The sequence below is a fragment of the Carassius auratus genome, chromosome 24 (genome assembly GCF_003368295.1).
Source record: "Carassius auratus strain Wakin chromosome 24, ASM336829v1, whole genome shotgun sequence".
Taxonomy (NCBI): Eukaryota; Metazoa; Chordata; class Actinopteri; order Cypriniformes; family Cyprinidae; genus Carassius; species Carassius auratus.
The window spans coordinates 13560286-13579642 of record NC_039266.1 but is presented as its reverse complement, the minus strand read 5'-3'; the positions used below and the strand labels follow the sequence as shown (position 1 = coordinate 13579642).

At 35.9% G+C, this 19357-nt stretch overlaps 1 protein-coding gene across 2 annotated transcripts in view; it reads right to left on the bottom strand.

The window, feature by feature from the left end:
* Positions 1-19357, bottom strand: part of LOC113042347 (POU domain, class 6, transcription factor 2-like) — a 94336-nt gene that overhangs the window by 61935 nt on the left and 13044 nt on the right. For both annotated transcript variants that reach the window (XM_026201143.1, XM_026201144.1), the window contains exons 3-4: positions 10475-10566; positions 3643-3865 (exon numbers count right to left, since the gene is read on the bottom strand). In XM_026201143.1, coding sequence (XP_026056928.1) covers positions 3643-3865; positions 10475-10566 — 315 coding nt within the window. The remainder of the gene's footprint in view (positions 1-3642; positions 3866-10474; positions 10567-19357) is intronic.

Here is a 19357-nt window from a genome sequence, read left to right as displayed (position 1 = left end):
AAAAAAAATTTGGCAACTAAAAAACAATTTATTCTTTAATAACAACAAAAAGTGGGCAGGGCTATATGTTTGACTGGAAGAGTGTTCAAGAAGTCAAAATGTTTGCAAGAGAAATTTGATCTTATTCAGAACTTATCTAATTAGTTATTTTTAATGACTTCAAATCATACAGCACAACTACTATACACTGTTACACATTTATGCATTTGGCAGATATTTTATCAGTTCTTGCTTTATCAGTTCTTGCTTTCCCTGGGAATCAAACCCATGACCTTGGCGGTGCTAGTGATACAGGAAGGATCAACTAGTGTAGTGTACTAACAAAGTAGAACTAGTGTTGTCTAAATCCTGAATAAATAACTCTGAGTTGGTTCTTTCAGTGAATCAAAAACACTGTAATTCTAAAGTAGTATTTTATAAAATTGAACTGATATGTTCAGTGTTATTATTTAATTAGTTAAGCCCAATTATTATCACCTCTCAAAAGTGTTTTTACAATAATAGTTTAAAATAGAATGTATGTATATACCATTATACAAACATCAATAATTATTTTAGAAGAACTTTTCATTGTTAGTTCATCTTAACTCATGTCTTTAATGTTGAGAGACAGAACCTTATGTTACTATTCTTTACAACTCCTGTCCACACATATAACTGCATTCAAAGTCAACAGGAATCTGTTTTTTATATTGTTATTTATGCAATGATACTCAAATAACTGTTATCTTGCTCTGATAGTGGGTCAAATGATGGAATAGAATAAAACAATGCATGCACAAGAGTCAAGACTACAACATAGTAAATTACTTTTAGTTTTTTTGTTTTTAACTTCAAGTATTTTAAATGATTTCTCACCCTGATACAATGTATTATATCTTACTTGTTCCTTGTTAGTGTGACTTCTCTATTAAAAAGTATGAAAGAGTACTGTCTCCTTTACTTTCCCTGAACAGAAAAGTGTTTGATCTGGAGTCAATTAGAATATACTACACAAGCAAACTGATCTATGTGTTGTTTTTGGGCCTTGAGGTGGAGATCTCTGCAGGTTGTGATTAATCAGGCCTGTGGGGCTGAGCTCACCGCTCAACTAAAGACTAAGACTAAGTCTGGCAGAAGTGCTGTGCCAACAGCTCTCCATCAATGTGGGGCTGATGGGATAGGATTGGGGGGATTGTGGGACTGTGTGACTGGCTGTAGGGAGAGCAGACACAGTCAAATCATTTAATGTCACATGGCACCCATGACACTACACCCTTAGAGAATCCCTCAGGTTCTGCATCTAAAACTAAGAGACCCAGTCAGACAAAGAGACCAAGTCACACTAGTTTATAACTGGATATTATTATTGTATTTTTTTTTTAGGACGAGCACTTTTCTGTTTGTATTTGCGCCAGAGATAAACACAATGTCAGTGTTCACAATTTAAGTGCAAGAAGAATATAAAGGGACAGTTCACCCAAAAATGAACTCACTGTCATGTCATTCCAAACCTACTTTTTTTCTTCTGTGGAACATAAAACAAGATAATATAAAGAATGCTGAGATCCAAACAACATTGGAGCCCATTGACTTTAATTGCATGGTGGTAAAAAAAAAAAAAAAATAATAATGTCAGAATGTCCTAGGGTTTGTCTTTTTTTTTTTTGCAAAATTATAAATATTAAATTTTAGTAAACATTTAGTATATAATTTTGTCATTGCATTTTTGCTTTGTTTTACTTAGATATTATAGCAATGCAACATGACAAAATACAAATGTAAACACATATATACATTTAGTAAAACAATTTTGTTTATACATACAATTTCGTAATCCAAGATTTTCAGTACAATCTAAGACTTTAAAAAACAAATCAGATGAAATAAAGACTTGTATAAAAGTAAATATCCAGCTAAACCCCTATTAATGGAGCATTCAAATTCACTTCAACATACAAAGTTTAGGGTTCATTTTAGAGAGTCTTGGAAATGTGAGGCCGGGCTCACGGGCACATTATCGTGACTGAGGGAATTCTAGGAATTTTTAGATATTTATTTAGCCCATGTGAGTGTTTATTAAAAGCCTAGACGTGCTTTGACGCGTGTTGTTATTTATGCATGTTTGTGTCCATTAGAGACTTCTTCTCCATCCCATTACTTTAGCCATCCATCCATCCGTCTCTTCGGGACAACCTGTTTCCGGCCATGCATTATTTTAATCTTCGGCCTCCTCCTCCTCAGACGAAAAAAGAAAACGTGCTATTTTACATGCACTCAAATTTATAACCTATCATTTTTTAGTCAGGCATTAGAGAAGGCACCTCATCTAAGATTTATGACTGACGGTTTCCCCCTTCCACCCCTCAATCTAATGGTATAAAAGAGACAATGTTTTAAACATTAAAATGAAAACCATTTACAACTATGATCAAAAGAGAACATTCGTGCATTAAAGTTTAAAAGGCGAGGAGAAGTATGGACGCGCGGACGGAAGGAAAGAGGAGGGGGAGAGATAGAGGTAAAGAGGAGAAGACACAAGCATGCTAGTGAATACTCCTACTGAATGAAGAAAAAGCTTTAAAGTGCTTTTGCGCTTCGTTGCAAAACGCTGACCTGTAATGAATGTGAACTACTTTCCCCGCCTATATCGCTCTGATCCTCCTGTCCTCGGCCTTTCTGAGCACTTTCTTAAACGCATGCTGTTTGGATGGGGTGATGCCACCATTTTTAAGAATCCCAAAAAACAAACAAACAAACATAAAGACTGAATGATGAGGAATGAAGTCTGCTTTCAGCCGATCTCCTTGTTGAATTTGACTTTAGAGGTTCTGAAGGTGCTTTGAACACAACTTCTTTATTATGAGCATTAATTCACTTTGAATTTTTAGTTTAAGCATTTATTTAGATTTAGCATTATTTTATATAGATTTAATAATAAATATATATATATATATATATATATATATATATATATATATATATATATATATATATATATATATATATATATATATATATATATATATATATATATATATATAATTATAACAATGTGCACATACAGTATGACTCAAGATTAAAACTTTGGCCAGAAATTGAAGTTAAAGTAAAGAGACCACAGGCAAGACCATATTAATATTATTTATATAATTCTCAAAGTCAAATTATAAATAGGGTGACCATACATCCTCTTTTTTTTTTCTGTCATGTCCTGGCTGGGATTTCTAAGTTGCCTATAACATCCAGGTTTTGGCTTTGTTTCCATGCTCTCTACATACAGTACATTATATGTTCGCATATTTGCATTGCATTTATGAGATGTCAGAATTCAAAAGTCAGAATTAAAGTAAAAAGACCATAACCTATAAAAGACCATGCAAACATACTTAACATATCTTGCTGATATTTTGATTGAAACACAAACACACACACACACACACACAAACACAGCCATAAATAAATAAATAGTGTAAAATATTACAATTATTAAAATTAACATTCTCTAAAATACTTTTCAGAAACTTGATACTGACAATGCAAATTTTGTTGTAAATAATACAAAGATTATTCATGTATGTTTTACAAGAAAATACTATTTCAAAATCTGTTCATATTGTTTCTACACCAATTCTTTTTAATCTGATCAATATGGACTCATACCTTGCAGATTCTGTAGGGGGAGCGTCATGATGCCTCCAGCAGCGGCGGCTGCCACCAGGCCCTGTATGTTTGCAGCCGTAGGCAGAGACAGAACCAGGCCCTGCTGCCCACCCAGATGCCCGCCAGCGTTAAAGGGGATCAGAATGGGCTGGTTAAGACCAGGAGCTCCTCCGGACATCACTCCACTAACCGCTGACGCCAACTGCTGAGCAACCAGCAGAGACTGAAAGAAAGAACAAATAGGAAGTTAATGATGTTTTTAGTGAAGTATGATACTAAGCATTACCGCAGTAATAAATAAATACAGAAAAACATTGATGCCAAAACACTTACTGTTGAGAATTGGATAATATTAGCTAAAAGTGCTGTGTGCTAGCAAAACCCTTGCCGGGTCTGACAAATCAAATGCTTTTCCTGCAGAAGACCATTTTTCTTTTCAGCTCACCCAAGCACTGTTTTACACCTCTATACTGTACAAAAAGCCTGTCTGTGATTCAGCTTACAGCTACCACACAGCCTGCTCCTCCTTCCAACAAGACAACAGGTTACGTTATCATTACCTCAATTAGCATTTATCGCTGCTTGTTTGAATTCATTTTGTACAGCTAAGTTTTAATTATAATTATTATTTATTAGTTATAATTGAAGGCTTTGTCCTCTAAGTCTTATTTTTTCAAGCGTTCAATGATGAATTTGTACATTGTCAATAGTGTGAAACAGTGTCTCAGACTCTTTAGTTGTATAGAAAAGTGCAACATGAGGTTGAGTAAACGAAAACAGAATTTTAATTTGGGGCCTTTAATGTTACGCAGAAAAGAACATTCCTGCAGTTTCATCTTTTCTGGCATGCTGCACTGTTCCTAATTTATGAAACGAGAGGAAAAATGCATGGAATTACATGGAATAGAATGGCAAATGTGCATTTGTTAAAGCAGTATTTGTATTTATTTTTTTTCAGGATGGGAGGTTCATGGAGAAAACAAACTGTAAGTGGTTCACTGGTGCATTTGATTTCTGTATGATAAGACGAGGCTTTACTCATTGCATTAACATTTCATTTACAACACATTTTGAATCAAATGATAATCAGCATAAAATAACACTATTAAATATTCTTTCTCCATCTAAATGGAAAAACAAACAGACAAAAGGAATTTGTCAAAAAGACAAAAGCCCTTCTTATAGGACACGAGAGACTGAAAGATGTCATTTGTCATTTCTTTCACTTTAAACACTGACATTAAAAGAATGCAAAAAAAATCAATTAACCACTCAAAGGATGACAACAAAGACTCTTCTGACAAAGCTGTGTGACATATGTTTAATCTTGCTGTTTTAAGTGTGTGTGTGATGTCGGTTACTTCAGACACAAAATCAAAGATTGTCTGCCAGCATCTCATCTCAATCCCAAAGTGAATGCCACTGCCTGGTTTGCCTCTGTAAATAAATCTGTTAAGATATCCATATGTTGATATATTCTTAAGTAATAGGAATATACTGTATAGTTCAAAAGTTTGTGGGGAGTATGGCTTTTTAAATATGTTTTTAGAATATGCTTCTGCAAACTATGAATGCATTTTTGGTTGAAAAAAATTATATAAAATTATTGTTAAATATTGTTACAATTTGAAACAGTTTTTTTTCCTTCTTCCGTTTTTTTTTTTTTTTTTTCAAATCCCCATGCACTTGAAAACGCAAACTCATGCCATGAAACACTGTCAAGAGCATGCCAAACCTACAGGTGGCGATATAATCTCACCCGTAAAGACATGTTGGCCAATCAGAAGCCTGAAAAAGTTTCCAGTAGGTGGAGATAACAGTACATGCTCTGACATCACAAGCCAAAAACGGTTTCACCGTCTACACGATAACACTACAACCAGAGTTATTGAAAATCTTCACCCTGGCAGGTTTCAAAAATGTTTGGTTTCAGTGACCTGGTGCTGCATTTGCATGTGGACGAATGGCCAAACCCCACAGAAAAAGCTGCAGTTTTAAGTCTCCCTTAGTTGCCCTGATTAGTTTCTTCTGTTCACCTGTGTTTTCTACATCACCTTGTTAATCATCTCATTTGTTCCTTTTGTTTGCCTGTCTTTACAAGCCTTTAGTTTCTGTCCTCCCATCATCCTGGGCTGATGTTTATTAAATGGATTACTTGAGTCGATGTGGATTAGTTCTCCTGTCCTTTTGTTTTGAAGTTTGAAATAAATACCATTTATGTTTACTCCTTCGTTGTGTGCTATTGCTACAACCTTGCTTGTGACAATTATAAGCGTCTTTACTCTCACTTTTGTCAATTTATTGCATTTGTTTCTGAATAAATGTATTAATTCAAGCTTTGTTATAACTTTGACAAACCGATGTAAAAGCAAATATAGGACGATAACATATTTATGGCACATGTAGATAATTCTTCAATCTATAAATAAAGGGTTAAATTAAGAACAACCTCTAAGACTGCCATTTTACATGTAGTCTATTTCAGGACTGTGGGCAATCATACATTTAAAAATGCAGCTACTTTAGTGTACTTTAGTTTAAATCCTTTAAAAGAGTGAAATTTGTCTATAGCACTGGCATTTATGTACAAATCAACCGACTCCTAATGGCCCATTCTGAACTCCACTCACTGAACTGAGGAAATTATTAAAAGGGCACTTGACCTAAACAACTGAGCTGAAGAGCTGCCATCAGTCTGAAGATGACTGAAACTAGATGAATAACTGAAAGCTTAAGAGAAACTTTATAAAATACAGATATGTCTAATTGGAATGGTGCAAGTTAACATGAGTATTAAAAGTTCTTCATTTAATATGAAGACAAGTTTGTTAGTTTTTTGGCAGAAATGACTTTTTTTTAAAATTCATTTAGAGACTCTGTACAAAACAAAACATTTAAAAAATTATTTTATTTGATGCTTTAGTTTAGTTTAGTTTTACATTTTCTATATTTTATCAGTAATTGGTAATAGAATTAGCTGCGTTTTCAGAAAATTTTTGAATGTTATATTATTTCCCCCATTTTAAGCAGGTCATGCGAATATCACAAAACATACATTTAGAGAAATAAAAGCAAAAGACTGCGCCCAATGAACAGATAGCTCCTTGATATAAATCTTTAAATTTTTGATCCAATATTAGCTAATTATTTTTAACAGATTTTATTAAATTATTACATTTAACAAATTCAGATCACAGTAAAATTATAAGATTCTTTTTCAATTCTGTTCATTAAACATAAGTGGTATATGTTCATAGTTGATGCAATGTGATCACACCTGTGGTTACTGCTCAGACACCTGTGTGAACAAGATGAGAACTGACATCCACAATGCATCCACAAAACACCTATAAACAAGGAATCTAACTGTGATATACAACTTAAATTGTCCTAATTTCCATGGGCTTTTGCCAGAGATAACAAACTACTATGCTGTGTCCAGCAGAATGTCTGTGTCAGGAATCATGGGAGGACCATATACTCCTTGACTCAGCATGAAAACTGGTTCTTCTCTCTTTCTTTCTTCATGTTAGATTCACTAATAGCTCACACAGTTTTCCCATCAGCCCACTCTCTAAGCGACAAGGCAGCTGACAAACTGATCTGAACCCCAGCGTGTCTGTGAAATGGGATCCCCCAGGATCAAAACACACTTTAAAATGGCTGAACAACTCCTCACTCAAAATACCCTTGGGATGTTTAAGTCACGCTACCACCTCACTGTTCCTAAATGTCCATTTACATACACCAGTTTTCAAAGATACTGTGGCATATTTGTCATAAATGCACTTATATTTTGCAAGACAGTTTCTGAAAAAAAACACTCATGGTGTCAGATAATGGATTCAATATGACGATAACTGCGAACAATACCATGGAAAAACTTGGAAAAATAGTCTGTGGAATGCAATTATGTTTAAATTCCATAAAATGGACATTTTAAAAGCATGTAGGATCAGATTTACTAAATTAGACCGAGACTGCGATTCCAAAACAGTGCTGATGGCCATGGAAATTTATGTGGGTGATTTAATGATGCGCAAATTAAAGAACACAGACGCAACATATAATTTACATATCAACCAACGCAATGTACCATGGGCAGCGCAAATTTGAATAGTCGCTAATAAGGAGAGCTGATTCTTATCATGTGAGAGTTGATCCATAATTGTCCTGACAATGCAAAATAGTTTAAGACATGCTTTTTTGGGCGTTAAATAATGCCGCAAATACCAGCAATTTTTAAGAGTGCAAATGTTAGTAAATTCATTTTAAGACTCTTCTGCAATAAATTTTGAGTCTGAATGAAAAACTCCTACAAATGCACATTCAATGAGGTCAGGAACAAAGATAACTGTCCATACCTTTTCAGTGCTAATTCTTCACTGCACATCTTTAGGATATCCTTACAGTACAATTTTAATGGCAAAAGACTGGTTGCCAGGGTGCTAGCTGTTAGTAAATCTGGCCTCTTAAATGGAATCAGATATTTCTGAGTTAAACTAGGTTTTAAAATGGGACTTGATCTTATCCATCAGGGTTAAAATGTATCATGAAATGTGGCTCAAAAAGAAGTAATTTCAGAGGTAGGGCGAGTCAGTTTGATAAATTTTGCACAACATGACAAGCGTGTTAATAGTCTAAGGCATGACTGAATGAGACAAATTATTTAAAAAAAATTTTTTTAACAGAATCAATACATATGTGTCCCCAAGACCCTTTAGCCGATAAGCAACACTATATGCCTTCTTGATCTGGCTTTTGGGATTAAATTACCCTTTTCTTTTCCTAACCCACCCCCCATCCCATTCCTCTTTCTAATAAGAAGAACAGAGGGAGCGGCCCAGTGGAGGAAACGCTGAAAGATTACTCGTAATCAGACTGATAGCAGTGTGCGCGAATGAAGCCAAAGGCACAGGAAAGAATCAGACCCATGTAGGGCTAACTGCCCTCTTACTGATCCAGTTCCATAATGGCAGTGCACACAATATCCGTCTCTAGAGTGAGAATCCATCAAAACATATTGATCCAGAAACAAGGGAATTGGCCATGGCACAGGGAAAGAGCAGTGTGGCTGAAAAGTGTTTGTTTCTGTGGGACTGTCCTGACAGGGTTCATCTATAAAGGCAGAGCTCAGGGGAATGAGAAGACAAGGGCTTGGACATCGCTGCCGCATGTTGAGCTGGATATGGCAACAGACAATGATCATTCTCCATCTCTTGAAAGGGCCTGTTTGTTCTATACATCCTAAAAAAAGACCACAGTTGATTTTCTAAAAGTATGTGCATGTGTGTGTTTGGTTAAATTAAGTTTTCATTAAAGGGAATGAGATGTTCAAGTGTTTATACACTAAAGTAACATAAAAGCAGTCTTTGACTCATGCACCATACTGAATGTTTTCATGTTTTTATAAAGACAGATATGTAGGCCTACGAAAAAATAACTAAAAGTTAAGATGTTATTTACTGAACACTTCTTGGCATGTCCTTAAAAAAAAAGATTAACGTCTGATTTGTGAACAAATCATCACTTTTAATGAATTAGAAAAAAAATCTGTCATTACTAGAAAGGTGAATGCTACTTTTTCACTCAATGCTTACTGTCTTTGTTTAACCGTTCTGCCTAATAATTTATTAATCAAAGACAATTACTAATGAAAACAGAGTATGGGAGCTCTTGTGTGTCTTTACTCAGGCACTGCAATGCATTCTCAATACTGTCAAAATAAAAGTTCAGTGCAGCCAAAATTGAAGTCCAACTCTTGAGACGGAGTGAAAAAAAAGACAAATATTAGCCAATATATTGGCTTTGGTGATATATATCGGTCAACCCATTAATTTCAGATTTTTTCACACTACTTGTGCTACCTTTTGTTAGTCTACTTGTAATTTTTTCTCTTTATTGTTATTGCCATATACCATTTCAATGTTACTGTTCATTCTGTATCTTTTGCTCTCTTTATTAGTGGTGTTACTTTTTATTTTGTTACCTTAACTTTAATGTACACCCGCACACCTGCACCCATCTGTACTTTTTTCTGCACTTAAACCTCCTGTTACCAGGACAAATCCCTTGTTGTGTGTAAACAAACTTGGCAATAAAGTTCTTTCTGATTTCAGATTTTGTAAAAAGTAGACTGTAACTACACTTGCTGTTATTCTAAATACAGCTGAGCTACTGCTACGAAACTGAAAAAAAAAAACATTAATACTACAATAATAATCAGCCACGCCACAAGGATGCACTGTTTTCTTTCAAATCAAAGCAAAAAACCACATAGTAGACATATCTTTGTGTAGTGGCTGACACAGAAGAGCGTACACTTCCTGCATTCAGCTCATGGTGATGTGGAGAGACACAGAGGAGAAGAATAAAGAACTGTAGAATAAAGTAGTTATTTTTGTTTTTACAAAAAGTATTCTCGTCACTTCAGAACGTTACGGATGAACCACTGATGACTTTGACAGTGTTTACATGGCAGTGAATGAGACAGTCACAAGCCTCATGGTTTTCATTTGTGTTTCAAAGACGAACAAAGCTTTTACGGATTTGGAACGACATTGGCGGTAATTGATTAATGACAAATTTTTCATTTTGGGGAGGAGTATTCCTTGAAGGAGCAAAGCTAGTTTTAGTTAGTCATGCATGCCAAATTTTACTGACCCTCTGGTTCCATTCTATTATGTAACACTCACTTTTTATGATCCTATTAGTTACTTGATAAACTCAAGTACATTAATTTTTTACTCAGAAATATGTCACATTCCAAATGGGCTGTGAATGCCATTTCGTGTTCACGAAATTGTGTAAGGGGAAAGATGTGTTTTCTCACCTGTGGTCCAACAGGGTACGTGGGGTGAGTCATATGACCATGTTCTGTGGGACTGCTGCTGGCATCAGACTGAACTGAACCAACTCGACCACCTGAGAGAGAGAGAGAGAGAGAGAGAGAGAGAGCAAAAGATAGATTTATTTGTCCATTCTTAAAGAATAAAAAATCATTTTCAATAAATTCTTCCATTTCCCCTTCCCATAACCACATACACAAACACTCAGAGACAGTATCATGCTGTGACGGCAGTGAGCCCTCAGTAGGGTGCTCTGTAACTGCTGTAGTAAAACGTTTTCCCAATAAAAGAGTCTGCACACCATGTATTTTCTGCTTAGCACACATCAGCACTGTTACGTGCACGTCACAGCATCTCCTTAATTCAGCAACTCAAACCTAACATCAGTTTACATGCCGGAGCTCTCCGCTGATCTGTCAACTTACACACATTCAAATGTACACAGAGCTGACATGAGATGCTGCGCTTCAACACAAATGCTGCACACGTGCCCTGCACACACAGTATATACTGAACTTGAAGAGCCAGGTATAAAAAGTGACAGAGAAGACTTTTAAATTGTTGTAAAAGAGTTATATTTCAAATAAACAACGTTTTTTTAAAAACTTTATATTCATGAAATAATCAATGATAATCATAAGATAAGTGAACTGTCATCAGTCTGCCATTGTTTCGAAGTCGGAGCAGGTGGAGAAAAGAATGTCTCCTAAGCTACTGAGGTGTTCTGTTGTTGGATGTAGTAATGAACATAGCAGCTGCTGAAGATGCAGTGGATCACATTTGTTTTTTAATAACTTTTGAAAAGTCTCATGTGAACCGCTTGCCAGCCAATGGAAGTGAGGGGCGGGGTGAACAGACTCATTAGCATTTAAAGAAACATACACTAAAACGGGTTGCTGTGTGTAGAGCTGTTTATGACAGGGTAAAAAGGGTGTTGTTTTACACTACCTTTGAGAAATTTTTAATAAAATATGTTATAGAGGCCCCATTAATACCCTAAAGACTTGTGGAAAATGGGCAGCTGATGACCCCTTTAAGAGTTCATTGTGTAATTCGTTTTGAGAATGGCACACTTTGCTTTGCATGCTCTCAACTATCAGTTCATGACTGTCAAATTATATCGCTTTACTTTTTTTAAAGATACAGTATTCAATCTTTTTATTTATTTGCTTACAATAGCTCATAAAAATGTGGCTAGCTGATCCTCTTTAAGCGATGTTGGAAGTTCATCACTTGAATACTGCCTCATTCAGATCTGTTGTTGTGTATAATTAACTCATATAGCCTATTCCATTAATAGCTATTTAACCATCAGAAAAGGATCAGGCAAGGTCTCAGCTTGTTAATGCTGCACTGAGAAGCATGTCTACTAAAGCTAGTCATCTGTTTTTGTGCTGAACTGCCTTTGGTTCATGGTCACGGACAGATTCTACTGAAATCCAACCTATTGCTTTTTCCGCTCATATACAGTACTTTTTTCCCCCCTTTCATTCCTTCTGCTACATCATTAGAAGAATGGCATCTACGCTAATATTAGTCTGTTTCTCTCTTATTACGAGGTCACCGTAGCCACCAGATCCAGTCTGTATCCAGATCAGAGGGTCACTGCAGTCACCCGGATCCAGTACGTATCCAGACCAGATGGCCTCCCAACTGAGCCTGGTTTCTCCCAAGGTTTTTTTCTCCATTCTGTCACCGATGGAGTTTCGGTTCCTTGCCGCTGTCGCCTCTGGCTTGCTTATTTGGGGACACTTCATCTACACCGATATCGTTGACTTGATCGCAAATAAATGCACAGACACTATTTAAACTTAACAGAGATGACATCACTGAATTCAATGATGAACTGCCTTTAACTATCATTTTGCATTATTGACACACAGTTTTAGAAGCAATGTATTTTATTTAAAGCGCTATATAAATAAAGGTGACTTGACTTGACTTGATTTATGTCAACAACTGCATTATGAAAAACTTGATAGATTAAAACATACAAAACTAGCTTGCAGCAACTTGTGTCATTACTACATTTTTATCAGGTACCGAGTCTGTTCCACATTGTTTCCACACTTCCACGTAGTTCTTGTACATTTAAAAACTAGGAACAGGAAGGCAGCGATGGCGAAAGAAAAACAAAGCAACTGATTTTGAATGGTTCTTCACACTGACAGAGGCTTCTCTGAGAATCACCATGGTAACATATCCTCATTATTCCAGAGACCACTAGACGGTAAAGACCTGTCTCCCTGGCCCTAATCTTTCACACACACACACCGATCAAACCTAATAAAAGAGTTTGTAATCAAGCTCCCCAGCACACTTGTGAAGAACATCTGCTGATGGCCGCTCAGCTGAGGAATGCCTAAACCCACTGTTGTTTGGTTAGCGGTCAGCCATTCTGATGTGTGTTCTTAAACACCACAAGCTTATGATTAGTTAGTTCTGGTTTCCTCCGAATGCCTGAACAAACATAAATCTTGCCCGAGAGGAAAACTGAGCCAGAGAAGTAAAGCCAATAAGAAATGTGTCATAACTCAAAAATGAAATAATTTAGTTCGGACAGTTTCTGAGATAGTGACAGTATTCTTCTGTTGGATAATGAGTGATAGTGAGAGTTATTATTTTAGCTGCATAAATAAATAATCATTCAAATAAAGATGAAATTAAGAAAATAATATTATATTAAAATACCTAGGCTATATTCATAATTATTTAAAATAAATGTAAAATAAATTATTATTTAAAATAAATTTAATTAAATAAATGTTTCATAAAAAAAATGCATGCACCTGCTTAGTAATACCTCTATTTTTTATATTTGATTTCATGCTAAGCTTTCATACTAATTTATGCATACACTGTCTTAAAGAAAATATTGTGTAAAAAGTCTGTGTGAAATATTATTTCAATTTAAAATAGCTCTCTATTTTTATATATTTTAAAATATTATTTATTTCTGCTGAATTGGTGCTCAATAAACATTTATTATTATTATTAATGTTGAAAACAGGTTTTTCAAATAGATTTTTTAACATTATAAATGTACTTACTTTGTAAATGTCATCCACAATTTAATGCCCCCTTGCTAAATTAAATGTTTTAATTTATATATAAAGTACATTCATTTACCGACCCCCAAATCCTGTGCATTTTAATGTCAGATTTATACAATAATCATACCTGGATTTGGAGTTGCTGTGTTGTCTGATCATAATGAGGATCAAATCAGAGATTTGACACAAACAAAGTTTTGTATTATCACCAGTGTTTTTGTAATTGTGGGTTGATCACATATTATCACATGGCTCTATTGTCCCCTTTTGATATTCCAGATGAGCGACGGCACTAATGATGCTGCGACGACGCGTTCATCTCAAACTTCGGCAAATGACAAACATCAGAGGAAAATCTCCCGTGTCAGACTCCATTATCATATGTTCACGAGCTCGATATCAAAAATGAAAAACAAAGCCGATCCCACGTCTAATCAAAGGAGCCGCTGCGCTGTATAATTGATGAGGAGCATCGCATTGACAGAGCACATGACAATATCATATATAAATAATGCTTCCGTTACGCATTGATGCTTCTGGTGTAACTTGGCGAGTTGTGAATAATATATCACATCTATAAGTAAAGCAGCAAAGCGTGGCCTATCGAACCAGCGTCTTTCATTGGATGAGTGGGGAACGCTTGATCCCTTTGCAAATAATAGTAAAGTTAACACATTTTAGTTGAACGGGTGGCGAAAAAGGAGGATCAATAATGAATAAATGTACAGGCCCCTCATCTCAAGAGGGTTTCACTCTGTTTTTTTCCCCCCTCCATCCAACAAAATTAAAAAGCTGATGGAGGAGTGACGGAGTGTCTGGGGATTATCAACAGTGATTCACTCTTATTACCCAATCCTATTGTACTTATGACCTGTTTATTAAAACAGCCAGCGCTTTAAGTGGATTACCCTTTGAATACTGAAGACATTGTGTGTCTAAAGTCCTGATGCACACTCAACCCAAGGAGAATTCTTCCTGGGATGCACTGCTTTCCTCAACCAAACTAAAGGCCATGTACTAGCAGCCGAACTGCTAGTACTAGTTACTGCTCGGGTTTAAAAGCCTGAGGGTGTTTCGATAAACCCGCAGACAACGAGTCCAAAAGAATACGTACGCACGCTTCTCAAGGTTGACAGACTTGTACAGAATCCCAAAGAAACCACTTATCAAACCACCGAGGTCCATTAACGATACTCAGCCTCGCTCACTAATTTATAAAGGTATTGATAATTGAGCATATTATGAAAGATCGGTCCGTCCTCCCACACAGCAGGTGGCAGCTGTTTCTCTGCGCTGGTCAGACAGTGTCTCATTTGTAATCTCCTCAGTGTGGCCCTATCTCTAGCAGGTTAAACACAACACAACAGAGATCCAGACTGATAGTAAGAGAGAGAGAACCTCGCCTACTGAGTCTGGATGAGCTCGCTCTGATAAAGTGGCTAAGATACCAAGAGGTCAGAGTTCAACTGCTTACTTGTAAAAACTTCCTCAACACAGGGGTGAGACAAAGAGCTCTGAAAGAGATGTTATGTGCAGCTTGATATTGTTTCAAAGGCTGGCATGTTTTATAAAGGAAGGGTGATTAGGCCACTGCACACCGAGTCTAAAATGTTCGTCCAAAATTTTAGAACATTGAAAAGTAAATATGAGCTCACGCTGTCAATCACATTTACACACTGCCTCTTTCATAAAAATGAAAAAATTCATATCAAGTTCAATTTTCTGCATTTTCCCATCCATAGCAAGCATTTTGATGGGAAAGGATGAAGAATGCGAAAAAAATAAAAACGGACTCAATTTCCGACTCAATGTGCAAGTACCTTTAGCTCTTTAACTTTTAGTTCTTAGCTCTGTTTGTAAGGACGCAAGACTATTAAGACATTAAGACAGAATGTTGTAGCAGTACGGAATTTTCCTTTTCTTCATATCAAAATCTCAGTTGGTCATGATTCAACAATGATTCAACTTTAATACAAATACTGGTATTCAGAATGCAGTGTACACAATGAATTTAAAGTTGTGCTGTTCATAATTGGCTCTTGGGACAGTATTCTCACATGAAAATGAGGAAAGGCTTGGATCGAGAAACAGTATTTGATATGTCACACCTTATTAAGAGATTTGGTTAAAAGTGTCTGCTAAATGAATGCACATAAAAGTAATATTAATGTAAATAGACTTCCAAATAAAACATGAGGAGAAGTAAACAGCAATATTTATTTGAATATATCTGCATCTATTTGATCACAAATTTTACATTTAAATTTGTATTTGATTTACAATTTAAAATAAATGTTTTCTATTGTAATACATTTTAAATGGCCAATGCTTTCAGGACTTGAAATTGGATTTTTTTTTTTTCACTCATTACTTTTTCAGTGTCACATGATTCTTCGTATTTCTTATTATTTTCTATATTTAAAACAGTTGTGCTGCTTAATATTTTTTTGTGTAATTTTTCAGGATTCTTTTATGAATAGGAAGTTTAGCATTGCATTTGCTAAACTTACACAAGAATAGCATTTATTTGAAATATAAATCTTTATTTTATGAATCTCTTTACTTTACAAACTTTTACACGGCAACATAGGTATTAAAGTTATCATAAACATAGCATACAGACAAATGAATCAATTAAACACCTTCAGTTCCATTGACCACTTGAGTGGTAAATATGTATTCAGCATGATGGGTCTGCCATACCCTGAACTGCCATTAATTGATCTTATATATATGTTACATTTCAATGCCAATTGTCCCCCCTTCACCAAGGACAGCGTCTACAAAATTACCCAGAGCAATGTTTTTGTTGTCCTCTCGTTTAGTGACGAATTTCTTTCAGATGGCAACATTAAATGGACACGGCTGTATTAAACAGTCATTGTCAAGTGCTCAGTTAGAGGTTGGCTTTCGCCCCCGCAGACATTTATAATCAATTTTTCCTTCCATAAAAGAGCGGCTTTAACACTTTCAAAAGGAAATACATTATGTCATAACTTCAGTGATGGGGAGAGATGCTCTTTCAGGCTATTCAGAATTGACAGACCCCCAAACCTGATCTTTAACAACCCCGCACGTGTGTGTCCGCTTTGTGAGCTTTCATCTATTTATCATCTCATTCACTATCATGCAGTTCATCCAATTTGAATTACAAAGAACACGGTAAGTGTGCCATTTGCTTTTGTGCTGTCTAAAAGACACGACGATCTGAAAGGGCCGGGCCATAAATGTGTTGAGTTATAACAAAATAGAGTACATGATATTATCTGCATCATCCATTGATCCAACCAATCCAACTGAAAGACATGTTTAGTGGTGTATTGATCTTTCCCATTCTGATCTAAAATATGACTTAGATTGAAGCCACTGTACATATAAATCATTAAGCCTGATGCAGTGACCTCTTCGAAACACATTTAACTGTATTGGCACAGAGCGTATGATTTGATTCATAATTTCGCTTAGGGCACATAACACACTTTTCATTTTTAAGTAATGCTGATGTATTGGTGACAACAGGATCAATCAAAGTTAAAGACCACGGAAGACAGTAGATTGCATTGGTTCTACAAAGGGCCCTATCTTGCACCCAGCGCAATTGACTTTGTACACCGACGCATGTGTCATTCCTATTTTGCACCCGCGCAAAGCGCGCTTTTCCCTCCACAGAAGCACGTCGCTAAACTAGTGAATGAACTTGCGCTCCCTGGGCGGTTCAGCGCAAAAAAGGAGGCGTGTTCCGGCGCAAACAATCCCTGGTGCTATTTTGCTGTTCCATTAAGCAATTGCGCCACTGACCAGAAAAAACCTAGTCTAAAGTCAGTGGCGCGTTGCGCGCTGTTCATTATGCTATTTTAAGGGCGCATGCTTGACCTTAATGTATATAGCGTGCACAACGCGCATACACTTTGCTCATATAATCTACACAGATTTTTATTAAGATTCATAAATTGTTACACTAAAAAAATATTAACACATGAGATGACGGAAATCATTGTGGTGTGCCACGAAGATGTGAAAAAATAGGCATAAATCTTGCTTACAAATTATTCAGGCTAATTGTAGTAATTAAGGATCAGACCTGTTTGCCCAATAGTGGCAAGACATATATGTATATAAGGACATCTGACAAATTGGTTTGTCCGTCAAGAACCAGGAAAAAAAAATCGATGAAATAGCTGTGGCTATTTCCTCCCACGCCTGTTTAACCGACCCTATTTTGGGTGGGTTTCTCCCATCCCCATACAACACAACTTCTCTGTCTTTCATTGCTTTTACAAGAACATCAGTCTCCTCGGCTGTGAACCGCTCCTGGCGTGCGCCTGGTAAATACGCCATAATAATAGCAATCCATAATGGAACTTGCGCACCTGCTTTTAAAGGGAATGTTGGATGACGCTCTGATTGGTTTATTTCACGTTACGCCCAAACCACACCTATGAATAATGAAGCTACTTCAGACCAACCCATTTTAGATTTGCGCCGGGCGCAAGAGCCATTTATACCGCTGGGAAAATAGCAACAGCGCCGAGACCCGCCCACAAACTTACTTGCGCTTCGCGCTTTGACACTTGCGTTTCAGATCGTTTAAATAGGGCCCAAAGAGTTTAAAGTTTAAAGCCCTGGCCACATGACTGACAGGTCACGTTTAAAACAACCCTAAATCCCGTCAATAATCAACCAATTGTGTTCAAATTGTTGGGTTATTGATTTTGTTAATGTGGCAGTTGAAAGCAGGGAAACAGACATAAGCGATGTTTGGAATGGAATAATAGCCTAATGCTTATATTGCAAGGAATAAATAAGAATTATGTAATGAGAAATATTTCAAACAGTAGCCTGCATGATTTGAACTTACTGAGTGAGTGGAATCCATGCACTGTATTTATAAAAATTAAGGATTCACAAAATCGGTTATACTGTAAAGACTTACTGTATACTATGTAGTTGTTTCGGCCAATACATCATATTTAAATGCGTATGCTCAGATCCCCTATTTTTACATTGAAATTGCATCCATACCAACCTTTATTTTTAATTTAATAATTTAGAAATATATATATATATATATATATATATATATATATATATATATATAAAATGTAACTAATGTAAGTTATATATAATAACAATTTCTCATACTGTGTACATTTTAACACTTCAGGGAGACTAAATTCACTTGTCTTGTAGCATTCTGAAATCATTTATTTCAGTGTTTTATTTCTCATGTCTTTATACAAAATTATATAAAACGTAATTATCAGTCATTTATTGGTTATCGGCTACTTCATGACAATAATTATTAGCTTATTTGTATCGGCCATAACTGTAATTTTCAAGCATCCCTTTAAAAAAAACAACACACAAACACACACGGAGGATTAACTCAAGTGCACTGAGTTTGGGATACATTATAGTACACTAATATTACATGCATTATTTACTGCAGAAATAGCACAATCAGGTAAATGGACACATTGAGTGTGATGATGCAATTGACAGCTGACATTCAAAGATATGATGAGATAAATATAAAAGCATTGTCGTTGTCTTCCATTGGCAGGGAAATCCTAATGTGTTTCTATAAGATATGTGTTTATAACAAGCACTTATAATTAGGTTAATTTAAAGCCCCATAAATCTGTACGACATGTCAAAGTACATAGCTTCTTATTTTAAACCTCCCATGTGAACAAAGACTTTAAAAGAAGCTTAAATCTTAATGAAACGGAAAGGTGTTCTTTCACCAAAAGCTCAATAAAAGCAAGCTTTGGATTCCCAGCAGCAGAGAAGTTCGTTCAGAACTGCTTTTAT